This window comes from Cavia porcellus, unplaced genomic scaffold (genome assembly GCF_034190915.1).
Source record: "Cavia porcellus strain 051 isolate PalLab524CR breed Dunkin Hartley unplaced genomic scaffold, mCavPor4.1 scaffold_6, whole genome shotgun sequence".
In the NCBI taxonomy this organism is placed as follows: domain Eukaryota; kingdom Metazoa; phylum Chordata; class Mammalia; order Rodentia; family Caviidae; genus Cavia; species Cavia porcellus.
Window position 1 is genome coordinate 58,198,409 of NW_026947489.1, and position 15,657 is coordinate 58,214,065.

The 15,657-nt window shown below is 41.5% G+C and overlaps 1 protein-coding gene and 1 non-coding gene across 8 annotated transcripts in view; one reads left to right on the forward strand and one right to left on the reverse strand.

Moving 5' to 3' along the window:
• Actr3b (actin related protein 3B) overlaps window positions 1-15,657 on the forward strand; it is a 59,448-nt gene that overhangs the window by 3,067 nt on the left and 40,724 nt on the right. For 4 of the 7 annotated variants that reach the window (XM_063250817.1, XM_063250808.1, XM_063250811.1 and 1 more), the window contains exon 2: window positions 15,002-15,057. The exons of 2 other annotated variants lie outside the window; for them this stretch is intronic. Coding sequence is in view for 4 of the 5 variants with exons in the window: in XM_063250808.1 (XP_063106878.1) it covers window positions 15,002-15,057 (56 nt within the window). In the remaining variant the exon portion in view is untranslated. Of the gene's footprint in view, window positions 1-3,459; window positions 3,552-15,001; window positions 15,058-15,657 lie in introns of those variants that run through there. One more of the 7 variants, XM_063250810.1, reaches the window with a different exon arrangement.
• LOC111756830 (U6 spliceosomal RNA) lies at window positions 2,263-2,366 on the reverse strand. Its single transcript, XR_002791238.1, has one exon. It is a non-coding gene; the product is annotated as a U6 spliceosomal RNA (small nuclear RNA).

Below are 15,657 nucleotides of genomic sequence, written 5' to 3' on the forward strand. Positions count from 1 at the left end.
AGGATTTTTTATTTTTATTTTACTTTTTAAATTTTTACTTATTTGTTTATTTATGTATTTTTGGTACTGGAGATTGAACTCATGACCTTGCGCTTGCCAGGCAGGCACTTAGGAAGGTGAGCTAAACCCCTGGATCTGGTATTTTTTTTTTAAAATTACTTTTTATTGACACATTTTTATATGTGTGTGTGTGTGTGTGTGTGTGTGTGTGTGTGTGTATATATATATATATATATATATATATATATCATTCTTACTTTTTTTGGTACCGGGGATTGAACTCAGGACCTTGGCACTTGCCAGTCAGGCGCTTATACCACTGAGCTAAATCCCCAGCCCTATATAACATTCATTATAGGAGGTTTGACCAAACTTGTTTAATGATTTTTAAAAATATTTTTATGCTTATTTGGAAATATTTTAAAATGTACTGAAGACCTGAGCACTGTGTGCTCTTCTTCCAGGCTGTCAGCTGGTACCGTCTTTTGTACTGTTCTTCTGCACACACATACACACACCCCTCTTGGTGACACTAGGGAACAAACCCAGGTGTGCTGTACCGCTGGGCTGCGTCTTCATCCCTTATGTGTCTTATTTTGAGGCAGAGTCTCACTAAGTTTTCCAGACTGAGTTTGGGTTTGGGTTTCTCCTGCCTCAGTCTCCCCAAGTGGCTGGGTTTAGAGGTGTGCACTGTCACATCTGGTCGTGTCTGTGCTTACTACTATTACTTTTCTGAACTGTTTGAGAGAAGGTTGCATATATCATACACTCTTAAGCCAAATATCCACCTCTGTTTCCTAATAACAAGGACTTTCTCTTACATAGTCACAAGCCCTCCAGTTAAAATCAGAAAACTTTGCTTTTTGTGTTTTTGAGACAAGGTTTCCCTCTGTAGTTTTGGTTGGCTTTGAACTCACTTTGTAGTCCATGTTGGCCTTGAACTTTATTAATTCTCCTGCCTCAGCTTCCTGAGTGCTGGGATTAGTGGGATGCACCACCATTCCTGGCCCAGAAAACTTACTAATGCAATAGTATTCTCCATGCAGTCTGGAGTTCTGTGAGCAGATCTCTTGAGGGTCTTCTGTGGAACTTGGGCCCCTCCCACCAGAGCTATGCTTTGTGACATTAGCCGTTCTGTCTTCTAAGTTGCGTGGAAATCTGGAACACCTCCTTCACTTGCTTATTTATGTTTTTTTGAGACAGAATCTCGCTATGTAATTCAGATTGGCTTTGAAGTTGCTATGTAACCCAGGCTGGCCTCAGACTTGCAATGATTTCCTGCCTCAGCCTCCCAAGTGCTGGCATTCCAGGTGTGCACCACCATACCTGGTGTTAGCCTTGTTTTCAAGATGTTGACATTTTTTTTTTTTTTTTTTTTGTCTTTTTCGTTTTTATTGGTACCAGGGATCGAACTCACGACCGCCTTCTTGAAAGGCAGGCACTTATGCCACTGAGCTAAATCCCCAGCCCCGATGTTGACATTTTTAAATACCTCTTAGATACGTGGAATGTCCCCCGACTTAGGCCTGTCTGTGTTCTCTGGGAGGGGTGCAGGTATGCATTTTGTTGAGAATTTGAGCTTTCAGTGACCCTTATCAGAAGGCTTGGGATAATAGTTTGCCTCCTGCCTCGCATTCTCCTGGGGGAGTTCAACTTTTCTGTTTCCTCTGTGTGTGGGGAGACTTTCTGACTCTAGTGAGAACATTTTGTATGTTGTCTTTGTCTAACAAAGATCCATTTTTAGATTTTTCAAATGTATGTATTAGTAGCTTCTTGAATTTAAAAACTTTTTATATTTTCACTCAAATATGTGTATTGTATTTTTATCCTTTTTTTTTTTTTTAGTGATTTAACTAGTTTTTTTTATTTTTTATTTTTATTTTTTTTTTTTTTGGTTCTGGGGATCGAACTCACAACCACATGCTTGCAAGGTAGGCGCTTAAGTCTGCAGCCCCAACTAGTGTGTTTTTTATTTTGTGGATCTTTTCTCAAAGAACAAGCTTTGGGGTTTATTAGTTTTTTTTTTTTTTTTTTTAACTTTTTTTCCTCTTTTTGTTAGGGGGGTGTTTTTGAGACAGGGTTCAGGCTGTCCTTGAACTCCCAGTGATCCTCCTGCCTCAGCTTCCCAAGTGCTGGGATTATAGCTGTGCACTACCATGCTCAGTTTAACTCATTTCTTTGCTTGTCATCATTTCTTATTTTGTATTTATTTTTTCTTAAAATTTCTTCACCAAGATCTTTTATTTTTTAACTAAAAAAAAAAAAAATGTGGAATGCTTCACGAATCTGCGTGTCACCCTTGTGCAGGGGCCATGCTAATCTTTGTATTGGTTCAGTTTTAGTGCATGTGCTGCCAAAGCGAGCACTATTTTGCATTTCTTTTGTTTTCCAGCTTTCGTTTCTGAGTAGGATGTTAAGTTTTTACTTTTTCTTTATATTGAAAAGGTATTTTGTACTATAAAAATGAGCAGATACATTCCGTATATTAGATTTGAATTTTTTTGTTATTACTTCCAATACGTTTCTTTTCATTTTGACTTTCCTCTTTGGCTCAATTTTTTTTTGTACCAGCGATCTAAGTCATCTAAGACCCTGCACTTACCAGGCAAGTGCTTGAGCCCCTGAGCTAAATCCTTGGCCTGGCCCAATGTTCTACAAGTACTAATGTTTTAAAAATATTCAGGCAGAGCTGGACCTGGTGGCACATGCCTGTTGTCCCAGCTGGAAAGGCAGGATCACCGTGAGTTTGCGGTCAGTCTAGAGTATGTGGTGAGACCTGTCTAAACACACACACACACACACACACACATACACACACACACACACACACACACACACACAAAACAGAACTGCATCTGTCAGTAAGTATAAAAGAGTTTAAATCATCCACAGAAGGGCCTTTTCAGATTGACTAACAAAGGAAAAAATCCAACAATATATTGACTCTGGAGAGAAAGCCAAACTGTGCAGAGGGGATAACAAAAGGCCAATCAAAGACGTATTCCAGGCCCATGGTGAGAGGTGGTCTGCAGCCGGCAGCTGACAAAGTCCAGCTCAGAAGGGAACACCCAGAGATGGCCACTCCTAATGGTGAAGCCGTGACCCAAGCAAAACGCAGGCTACTTACATGTAACTTTTTAAATTTCTACTCTTAGTCCAGCCTGGATAGAAGGGTACTGTTTGTGATTTTTACTTTGAACTTCATTTCCTTGTGGTCCAAGATTGGTTTGTGGACGTGCTGTATGTTTAGGGAAAGAAAACATTACGTCTTGCATTTGGTCAGACACTGTATGAACTACCTTAGCTTTAAATTTTCCCGTTTTGTTCTTTTGGTCTGCTCACGCTATCTTCAACTGTTGTGTTGTGCTCTTTTATTACTACTGTGTTTATTTCTCCTTAGATCTGCAGTTTCTTTCTTTCTGGTACTGGAAATTGAACTCTGGACCTTGTGCTTCCCAGGCAGGTGCTTATGCTGTTGAGCTGTATCCCTGGCCCTTGCAGTTTCTGCTTTCTGGGAGTTGTTGCTGCCCTTTTTTGGGGGGGTCTTACATGTAAGTAACTTGTATCTTTGCTGAGCTGTCGCTTCAGTGTGATAGCATGTGCCCTGTGGAAGTGAACGCGGTTTCAGTGTTGTAGAGTGGCTGTCTCTCTTGTGTTTCTGAGCTGGTTTCTGTGTGCTTGCTGCTTCTCATTTGCAAGTTTGCCTGGTGCGTATCTTTGCTCATCTCTGTTACCCTCTCTGCATTGTTTGCTTTGTCAGTAAGAGCCAATAAATTGTTGAGTTTTTCTTTGTTAGCCAATAGGAAAAGGCCATTTAATGGGTGACTTAAGTGCTTTTACACTATTGACAGATGAGTTAAACATACGTGCATTCATTGATATGGCCAATATATTTGGTCTCAGTTTTGCCTTATTGGTTTATATTTATATCATGTAAGAATAGAATCTTTTGTTATAGTCATTTTTTAAATTTGAATATTTTTTGGACACTTCAGGACAGGCTATTTTTTTTAATGTAATGGTTACCGTGCTCTACAAGGGATGATTTAAAAATGTGATGAATGTTTAAATAAAAAATAACTATTATGGTAAAAGAGGCATTGTCATTAATTCCCTGTATAACTCTCCTCCCTGTTTCAAGTGCAGTTAAGCCATCATTCTTGCCACTTTCTGAAGTTGTTCTGGAAATCGGATTTTGTGAGTGTCTCTCTGTAGAGTGTCTGTCTGTACATGTGATCGAAACACTTGGTGACTGTGCTGCTGTGTGCCGTCCAGGGGGAAGAGAGCGCAGAAGAAGGGCCTTGCAGCATGCCGTCATCCAACGTATTTACGGGGTTTTGCACTGAGTGAATTAGGGCTTTTCCCCAAAGTAAAAATGACAAGAGGGAAAATCAGGACAACGAATTAGCCAAAATAGTGCAGCAAAGGCACTCATGATCGAGGACCTCCAGAACTGCTTCAGAAAGGGGCAAGAATGATGGGATAAGTGTGTTTGAAGTGAGGGGAATTTTTTTTTTTTTTTTTTTTGGTAGCAGGGATCAAACTCACAGCCTTATGCTTGCCAAGCAGGCACTGTGCTGTGAGCTATATTGCGAGCCTGAAGGGGATGATTTTGAAGGAGATTAATGGCAGTTTGTCTTTTAATGTAATTATTTTTTCTTTTAAACAGTGAATTTCAGGGCTGGGGATTTAGCTCAGCGGCATAAGCACTTGCCTTGCAAGCAGGTGGTTGTGAGTTTGATCCCTGGTACCAATAAAAAGATTTAAAAAAAAAAAAAAAAGGAAAAAAACAGTGAATTTTCAGATTATACCTTGTGTGCTCCTTTGTGTTTTCTTCTTTCCTGACTCAACTGCACAGTCATAAAACCAGCTTGTACTCTTCCTTTCCTTTTTCCTGTCCTCTGATTTGGAGGAAAAAAATTTTCCTTTTACTTTCTCTTTTTTTTTTTTGCCTTTTTCCTTTTTATCGGTACCAGGGATCGAATTCATGACTGCTTGCTTACAAGGCAGGCGCTTATGCCGCTGAGCTAAATCCCCAACCCCTTTTTTTACTTTCTTTGTTTCTTTTTTTTTTTTTCTTCTTGTGCTGGGGATTGAGCTCATGACCTTGTGCTTGCCAGGCAGGCACTTATGCCACTGAGCTAAACCCCGGCCTCCTTTTACCTTCTAATTAATAACTACAGGCAGTCAACAAGCTTGTTTTTTGTGTGCATTGTTTTTGAGTTGTGTTGAATCTATGAGATTGAAGCTGTTTATTACTACATACTTCCTGCCATGCTCCCACCTGAAAAGCTTCATTCATGAGAAGTTCTCTAAATCATTAGTAACATTGATTTTAACTTGTAATGCATGTCCTTTTCATACTGAAAGGTTTTTAATACTTTGTTGGACATATGGTAGTATGAATATATATAGTCACATAACATTTCTTTTTTGGAACTTCTCAAAATGAACAAACTAAGTCAAAAATAGAGTAGAAGCAGTGAAAATTCATATACGCTTATGGAATTTACAGTAAGATGTGAACCTATGTGTGGGTGCGCACTGAGATGTGACGTATTTGCCCCTGGCTGAGTGCATGTGTCTTAGCGTTAGTGATAGACCTTCTGGAGAGGTGGTGGTGAGGGGTGTGTGGACCGTTGGCAAGGGGGCAGATTCTGCCAGTAGAAGCTACTCATCCCTGCACCTGGCAGCGTAGCATGCAGTGCCAGAAGAGGGATCTGCCTGGATGCTGTGTGGAGGCCTTCGCTGTGGCCTCCTGAAGGAGCAGCTTATAACCTAGGCAGGAATTGTTAGTATCTCAGGTGAACCAGTTCCTCTTAAGCCCCGTCTGCATGCATTTCGATTTGGCTGTGTAGCCAGAACAGAGGAGTTAATGGGGTTCCTGGGAAAGTGTAGACCCTCAAGTCCAGGCCCTGGCTGCCTGCTCTCCCATGAATTCTGCTGCCTTTCTGCTGTAAACACTCAAAAGAGCTGAACAGAGATCACAAGCCATAGATCTTCACAAGTGGGGAGCAGGTCCAGAGAGAGCCATGTCCGTTTACCATGGAGAGTTGAGCAGAAAGGTCCTGACCTGGGACCTGTACATAGACAATAAGAAAAGGAACATGGCAAGCCAAGTAGATGAAAAATGTACTTTGCAAAAAGGAGCACTTGGGAATCAGAGTACCATTGTAGACAAAACCATCTTGCTTTCAGAAAATATAGGCAAGCCAGGCACTGTGGCACACACCTGTCAGCCCAGCACTGGGCAGGCTGAGGCAGCAGGATTGCTGTGAGTTCCAGACCAGCCAGGGTTACAAAGTGAGCTCAAGGTCAGCCTGAACTGCATGGTGTGACCCTGTCTTAAAAAGACAAAAAAATAATATGTGTGTGTGTGTGTGTGTGTGTGTGTGTATAGGCAACATGAGCTAAGTAAAGTGAGAGAGCAAAGAAATAATGCAGAAGATTAAAGGGAAAATAAAAGGAGTGTTTGCTAGTGAGCTGGCATCCTTAAGGAAGAGTGAAAAACTTTCACAAATGAAACTCGTGTCAGGCGGCAAGTTGTCACAGAGCTTCAGAAATCGGGATTCCATGGAGGCTTAGCTTTGGGACATTACATAGACCACAGTGGGAGGGAACAGAGATGCAGTGGTGATTGGAGAGATGACACTGTGCGAGGCAGCCCTAAGCATACACCTTAGGCAAGGCTGATGTTCCTAAGGATGAGAGCAGAGCAAGTGGAAAGAAAACATGGTGAATGAGTTTGCTTGGAGTAGAGTCATTAATTATAGCTGTGTAGACACAAAGGCACACTGTGACCTGGAAGAAATGCAGTCAACAGTCACTACTGTGGACACCTGTCCTGATGAATATACTGAACTTGAAAGATAAAGGTCTTGTACATGTATACGCAGGGGAATGGTGAAATCTGTTCAGTCTGGAACTTTTCAGCCTTCCTGAAGATGAGGGAGCAGTCTTAAGCATATAGGGGAAGTGGTGTGGGGAGGCAGGCATTAGATTGAAATGTCTATAAAGTGCAGCATGGTGACATTTTCAAATATGCAAAAGCATTTGTAAACCTCATTGCAAAGACTCCTTGCAGATAGAACCCAGCTAACTGAAACATGAATTGGTGAGGATTCCACAAATGGAGAGGTTGAAATAGGGAAATAACAATCTGGTAATTGAGTAAATATTGATTTAACCTTAAAACTACCAACATAGGTGATTGGAGCTGGGCATGATGGTATATACCTGTAGTTCTTCCACTCCAGAGGCTGAGGCAAGAGGATTACTGTGAGATTGAGGCCAGCTTGGGCTACATAGTTAGATTTTGTCTCCAAATGAACAATCAGCAGTCAACACAATGATAACCCGCCATAGAGAAAATTCCCAAAGTGGTTAACAAGGGGAGTTAAGAGTATGACTGGGCCTGGTGGTGGAGGCAGTGAGAGGGCAGTGCCAGTTGCTTTACCTTTCACAGTTTGCAGCGGAGGCTTTGAGAAGGCTGTTACACTTGACAGTGACTTTGTATACCTCTGGACTTCACATGTGGGGAGGAAGAAGACCATTCCACTAAGAAGAGCTCATTTAAGGTGCTGGGATGTAGCTTGGAGTAGAGGAGGTTGGTTAGCATGCGTGAAGCCTTGGGTTTGGTCCCCAGTGCTTGCTGGGGGTGGGTGAGTAACAGTCATTTAAACAGTGTTGACTGTTCAAATGTGGGATCAGGGTTCATCTTAAAATGCTCAGACTCCACCAAGAGGCAGAACTTCATGCCCTTACATTTGCTAATGGAGGTGGTGGCATTTATTTATCTTTTTGGTTTTTGAGGCAGAGCCCCGCTGTCTTGGCCTTGAACTCAGGGTGACCCTTCTGCCTCAGCCTCTTGAGTACTGAGATTATAGGCATGTGATACCATGCATAGTGGGGTAGAAGCATTTTGAAGACATAGACAAGTGTATTAGATAGTGTAAAATTTAAATAGACTGGAATATAGATTACATTTAGAAAATACATTTGAATATATCAAACTCATCTATAAGAAAACAAACTACAGTTTTCTGTGTAACAGGAACATTTAAGAAAGTGACTGTATGTTAATTTACAATGTGGGGATCAAGTGTTATTTTAACTATATTATTTAGGTGTGCGAAGAAGTTTCTGTGACAGTCTGAGGTGGGCGTTGCGCTGTTGCCATTGAAGTTTAGAGTTTGAGATGGGACCTCAAAAGTGTCTCAGTTGGGACTGGGTATTTAGCTCAGTGGCATAAGCGCCTGCCTTGCAAGCGCACAGTTGTGAGTTTGATCCCTGGTACAAAAAAAAAAAGTGTCTCAGTCAAGAGAATCCTTCCTGCAGGATATAATTTGAGAACACTATATAAAGTCATGCAATGCAAAACTGCTTAAGATGAAACTTTTCTACTTTTAAACATAAATTAATCAAGCTTACATTGTCACCTTCTGCTCAAGACACATGGTTGTGGGAGGAATTTCAGATATATATATATAAATATGTTGAACTGAGGGTAGATGAATTCTTCTGACTCTGCAGAATGAAAGAGTCTCCATGTTGTTGGGAAAGGCAGTTAGTGAGAGTGAGTCTTTGTACTAGGATGGTTTGCAGTGCTGGGCGAGTGAGGCTGTATGAACTGCAGTGGGAAGATGTGCTGGAGGGGAGGGAGGTGGTGCAGGGGTGGTGGGTGGGCACAGCAGCAGGAATGAGACTGCTATGGATGCCTTTTTCCTTGGTGGTGGTACTGGAGATTAAAGAGGTACTCTACCACCGAACCAAAACCCCAAGCCTTTTTAACAAACTTGCATTTTGAAAAAGAAAAACTTTTACTTTGAGACTTTGTCTCAAAGTAAATTGCTCAAGCTGAGTTAGGATGTGTGAGCCTCCTGCCTCAGCCTCTGGAGTAACTGGGATTAGAAGTGCATCACTATGCTTATCTGGGTGCTTTCTTGTATTGCTTCGACTCTTGAGTGGTGAGAATGTGTTGTGTAAAGGGCAGAGCAGTAACTAGTGCTGCGGTCTCAGGCAGCAGCCCGTTTTGTTTCCTGGGTTCTTCTGTCCATCTGGGTGTGCATACAAGTGAGAGTCTCAGGGCCCTGGTGCATGGGAGAGATAGTGTTGGATGATGGTGTGCCTGGCAATCTGACGCAGGTCGGTGACTGCGGATGGTGCCTCCTTCTTGCTGTCTTAGAAGACTTTTATTACATGCGTGGGTTTGTGAAAATTTGATTAGCTTTTTGGGTGAAAGATAATACATAAAACCAGCAGAAAAATAGTATGAAATTGTAGTAGATAGAAGGACTTTCTTTTTAAAGCATTTCTTTTTGTGTTTTTGAGACAGAATCTTACCCTGTAGTGCAGGCTAGCCTTGAACTTGCATATGTAGCTGAGGCTGTCGTGGAACTCTCGGCCATCTTCCTGCCACAGTTGCCAGGTGCTGGGATTACAGGCGCTGCCTTGCTTGGCATAAAAGGACTTTCAAAGGAGACACAAACAAAAAGCCCAGAAAAACAAAGTAGAAACTTAATAAAATTGCTTAGGAAAATACTTGATCGGTTTGATCACTTAGATTGTAACATTTCGCTAAATGTGCAGTCATGCATGTACAAGGCCCTTCAGTGAACTGCATGTGTGACAGTTGCACATATAAGTACATCTGGGAGGTCACAGCTGTCATAGTTAGAGTTTGTATAAGTAGTGGCAAAATCAAACGTTGCATTTCTTAAAATATATCCCCATCGTTAGGTGACAGGTGGTGTATGAGTTAAAGTCAATGACATACTGAGAAAAATTAGTGATATACTGCACAGGAGCAAGCGGTATTATCTTTAGTGTGTGAATTGTTCACACAGATTGGCAAGAAGACACTAAAACTTGAGGCATTATCCAGGGATAGTTCCTGGAAGAAATGGAGATCACTAGTGTACATCACATTATGTTCACTAGTAAGTAAGTTAGTAAGTCAAGAGGACCTGCTTTGAGTTTTGATTTAGGAAATAATTTCCCAAAAATACTAAGATTTTCACAGCAGGCAGAAGTTGCTGTGCACACTGTGCAAGTGAAGAGTATGTGCCACGGAGAGACTGGTTTACTTGTCTTCAGTCACGGAGCTGGTGCTGGGTTATGGATCCAGAGCTTCAGCCCCACAAAGCAGCTTCCTCATGCTTTTTTTTTTTTTTTTAATCTTTTTCCATTTTATCGGTACCGGGGATTGAACTCACAACTGCCTACTTACAAGGCAGGTGCTTATGCTGCTGAGCTAAATCTCCAGCCCCAGCTTCCTCATGCTTATCTACTGCTATTAAACCACAGCCATGCAGCCATTTATGCCAGTAATTGAGCTTTCTTTCCAACAGTTATGTAGCACTTCATTGAGTAGACATATTCCTTATTTTGAATGTTTCTTGGTTTTCATTTTGTTGTTTCAGCAGTTCAGTGAATGTTTTTTGTGCATGTCTCTACATACATGTAAAATGCTTCTGTGGGGTTGAATTTCTGGAAATGTGCTGTTTGGATGACAGGATATGTGCATTTGCAGTATGAATAGGTGTTTTAGTTGCTTTTCTTGTTGCAGAGATAAAACACCGCACATGCAAAAGATGAAGCAGGAAAGGTTTATTTGGTTCATAGTTTGTAGGGTTTTAGTCCGTAGTTGACTCAAAGGCAGAGCAACGTGCAGACAGAGGGGAACCAGTTCATGGGCATCCAGGATATAAGAAAGCAAATGAGGGACTCTTAACAGTGTCTTTCTGTCCCTCATATCTTACCCAGGCTACTCAGGGTAGGTAGCAGTACACCCTTCATTCTAGTGCCCAGTAAACCCCACTCTGCACCAGGAGTCAATCCCAGTGTCACACACTCTGGATCAGTCACCTCTGAAAAAGCCCCACCTGTGATGGCTTGAGGGGCCAGGCTTGAGGGGAGTCTAGCACAGCCATAGCAATAAGTAGCGTGAAATTTCCTGCCGAGTGAATCTGGAGCCGTTTACCGCCACCCTCACAGACTTCGCGAACCACAGACCTAGTGATGATATTCAGTCTTCTCTTAAAGAAATTGACTCTTTTTTTTTTTTTTTTTTGGCCTTTTCATTTTTACCGGTACCAGGGATCGAACTAATGACTGCCTGCTTGCAAGGCAGGCGCTTATGCCACTGAGCTAAATCCCCAGCCCCTAAGAAATTGACTCTTAACCAAGCCTAAGGTATGTCTCAGTTTCTTTGTCTGTCTGTATGTGGAGAGTTCTTTACACACATCATACCATTTATTTATTTATTTTTTGGTTGTTTGGAGCCAGGCTCTTGCTGTGTAGTTCAGGCTGGCCTTGGACTCACTGTGTAGCCCAGGCTGGCTTCAAACTCATGAACACCCTCCTGTCTAACCCTTCTGAGTGGTGGGATTACAGGTGTGTGCCACCATGTCCAGCCTATATAGTTTATTCCTTTTTTTGTTTTTTTTGATACTGGGAATTGAACTCAAAACCTTGTTCAGTGCCACTGTGCTGTATCTCTGGCCCTGTAGTTCATGTGCAAAGGCAGTGTTGTTCCATAGTTATTGCCATCCTATATGGGATCTTTTCACCCAGTATATATTCTTACTTGTGGATTTTTTAAAATTCCCTGGTACTGGAGAGTGAACCCAAGATCTTTTTTCTCTTTTGGTACCGGGGATAGAACTCACGACCTCATGCTTGCCAGGCAGTTGCTTATGCCTCTGAGTTAAACCCCTGGCCCGAATCCAAGATCTTTTCATCGATCTACAATCCTAGACATTTTTAAGTTTTTTATTTGAGTCAGGATCTCCTAAGTTGCCCAGGCAGGACTTGAATTTGTGATTTTCCTGCCTTAGTCTCCAAAAGTGCTGGGATTAGAAGCATGCATCACCATGTAGGCCTCCTAGTTGCTGATTTTTGTCTGTTCATGTAGTAGTTAGTCATCTTACTGAATTCCATGTTGTTTTTAGTTTTTAACGTAATTTTCTATTGTATTTTAGGTGTACAGTGATCATTTATAAATATATTTTGACTCATGTTCCACAATATTCCTTTTAATTTTTTTGTGATTTGTAATACACAGACAATGTTAAATTCCAGAACAGTGTTAAACGACGGTCGTGCTAGAAGGTTTCCTTGGGTTACTTCTGGCTTTAGTAAGGCTGCTGCTGCGTTTCATTATCGTTTGGTTTGAGAGACCCCTACACCCATCATTGTAAGGATTAGAGGTTTCTGTTTAGAACTTGGGTTCTTTTCATTAATAGTTTTCCTTAGACCTTTTTCTGGCTATACCTACTGAACTACACACATTGAATGGGAAAGTATCTTTCATGGAATACCTAAATTCACATTAGTCTAGGAGTAAGATAGAATTGATACATTTGAGTCTTTTTTTTCCTAAGCTTCTGATCAGTTTTAAGCTTCACCATTGGATGCGTTTTTTTGGTAAATGTAGTGAATGGTGGTGATTTTGTTAGGGTGTGGACATGAGGTTGGGGAGCTCCTACTCTATAGAGATGCCATGGTGGTGGCCTGGGATGTAAGTCAGGACTGTGGTACCCATTTGACCATTGGAACCATGGGGAAGGGGAGGGCTCACTAAGCCAGGTGCTTCTCCAAGCACTCCCTCTCAGGAGCCTTGCACTGGGCTGGCTGGTTCTTTCTGATCACCTACCCAAATGATCTTAATGGAGACCAGACAACTGAAAAACTCAATTGGAAGTCGTGTTCATAATAGGTGGATTTATTTTTCTTTTTTCTTCATTACTGGAGATCATACCCAGGAGCACTCCATTGAGCTATACTCCCAGTTTTTTCTTTCTTTTTTTTTATTACGGTGGACTGAACTCACCACCTTGTACTTGCCTGGCAGCCACTTGTGCCACTGAGCTAAATAACTGGCCCCAACCCTAGTTATTTCTATTTATTCATGTCTTTGTTTTCTATTATTACAGTAACCTCAGAATGAGGACAAGAAGAAGGGTTGACGGTAGGAGAGGGGGTGAGGTGAAAAGAATTAAGATATATTATGTACCGGCACAAATTCTCTGTGCTGAATATGACCAATATGTATGATAAGTGTGTATTATTGAAAAAAATTAAACAAAAAACCCCAAACTGAACAAATTAAAAATGAGTGGTGATGCTAGCTCATTGTGAAGGGCCTGGGGTTCGTTCCCAGCTCTGCACAATGAACAAAGTCTCACTTACATAGTTTACAGTTGGGGAATGGATTTGATGATTCTGGTGGCTTTTTGGCCTGCTTCTTGGAATCTATGCTTCTGCAGTCCTGAGTCAGTAATTTGGTTTTGTTGTATTTACTGTCTGGAGCATACTTCCATATTGTAAGCTCTGAAGTCCAGTCTCTGTAGAAGTCCATGCTGTGCTGTCTCCCTTCTGGAGACCAGTGTCCTCCCTCTGTTAGGAGCTTCTTCCCTGTGGCATTGAGCCCTCAGGTGGGTGACTTGTGGGTGTACTGGTCATGGGTTCTGTCCCCAGCAGTGCCCTTCATGGACTGGAGAAACTCAGATGGGGTTGGTCCAGTAAGTCTGCAGTCTCAGCCTGGGCCTGCCCTGGACCCTGAGTGCAGAGGCTGGAGGTTAGGGAGGGTGTGCGCCTAGGTGCCCACTTGAGCTTTTTGTCCCTGTTTATTTACTATGTATATAAAAATACACGGCAGATGACAAAGTACATTCACAGATCATAAAGTAACTTATTAGGATTAGAAATATCACCATGTCAAAAAATTTAGTATCACTGGGCGGGCATGCCTGTTATCCCAGCACTCGAGAGGCCAAGGCAGGATTGCGTGAGTCCAAGATCGGCGTGGGTTATGTAGTGAGTTCAGGGTTACCCTGAACTACATAGCAGTACCCTGTCTCAAAAACTAAAAAACAAAAGACAAAAAACAAACAAAAAGAAAAAAAATCAGTGTCAAACATCTTGAAAGACTGTGATGGAGGATCAGTTGTTAAAGTTACCTTGACACTGCTGGAAAATTTCTTTTCGTTGTAAGCATTATTCCAGTGTAATGGGGTAGTTGTACAAACTTACTATTCATTAGAGCAGCCCCAATGTGAACGGAAGAGCTTGAGAGTCTTTTCAGTTTGCTTACTGCCTCTCTACTTCTCATTTCAGCAGATGGTTGGAATAGTGCCGCACACACCCCTCCCCTCAATTTAAGAGATTAGCAAATGCTTCTGGAACAGATAGTAGCATGTTGGCATTTATTTTAGTAAAGACTTTTGGAATCTATCATGCAGAATATCTTGACAGAAAGTGGGCTTCTTCTGAAATGAGATGATAAAGAGATGCTTCTGTCAGATGAGTCTGAGGAGATGGCAGGAGCCATTTCTAGACATATGCCATGACATTTAAAGAAAATTATATAACCATTCCCCCAAAGTTCAGGAAGTTTGGGAAATTAGTGTACTTCCCACAGAGCCAGTGCTGGAGTTAGTCTGTATATTTAGCTGTGTCTTCTTTTTCTGTAGTTCAGTAGCAGGTTGGGCAGCTTAATTAACTTTTCAGTGACTTAGTTTTGTCATTTTCAACATAGAAATAGTATCTGCTTTCTTAGGGTTTTGTAAAGATTAAAAGAATACAAAAACAGGAACAGAATTTTCATTGTCCTTTACCAGAGTTAAGCAAGCTATTGCTTCCCATTGTTTCCATGGGGAAGCATGGGGTCTCTCAGGTCAGGCCTGACATTGGTTGAGAGAAAGAGAGCTTCTAAGAGGAACAGAAGGGGTCCCATGTGGGTGGTCTCCAAAACCACTTTTAAAATGGTTAGAGATACACAAATATAATTGATGTGTTACTATATATGTATTGCTATTGTTCTAGTTTAAATTTCATAAACTACTTTGAAATTAGTGTTTGATTTTCAGTGATCACAAGTTTACTTTTGAATTTCGAGAGAGTATGTTTTAGGACTTGGAGAGATGATTGATAAAGACATGAACGGAACCTCACGGCAGCACTGTGATCTAAACATGTGTTGATGACTTTGTGCTTTTAGGTATACCAAGCTTGGCTACGCAGGCAACACTGAGCCACAGTTCATTATCCCTTCATGTAAGTAAAGCTCTACTCTCTGATTTTTAAAGGCTTCTGTTTTTCAGCATTCTCATTTCCAAGGATTTCAATTCCATTTCTCAAGGTACACTAATTGACTCACTATCTTCTTTCAAAAGATTGTCCAAGTACTTGGGAAGGGTTATGTGTTTTGACACCCAGTTCCTGACTATCAGAAAGTGGTTCTGTAGTCATAACCTGGAAGCCCCTGATACGCTCATCCTTAGATTCCTTCTGATCGGTTCTTTGTCACTGTTATTGGAGTCTCATGCTAGCATTGGCTGGCAGGGGTTTTCATTGGATCAGAAATGCCTGAACTGCCCAAAAAATGGTATTGGTTTCTTTAAGGCCCCATTTGTAATTCTAAGTGAGTATAGTTCTGATGGCTTAACAGGTTCCTGGACTGAGTATCTACTGTACTGCTCTATTTGCTATATTGAAAGAGTTCTTAAAAACTTTGGTAGCAGTGAGAGATTTGTTGACTGCTTTTGTTTTGTTGAGAAGTTTAGAAAGTGATAAAGAAGGACCTCACATTTTGGCATGCGTTCACCCTAGGCCCACACTGTTTTCCGTAGGAGTCTTCAGGGTCAGGGAAGGTGT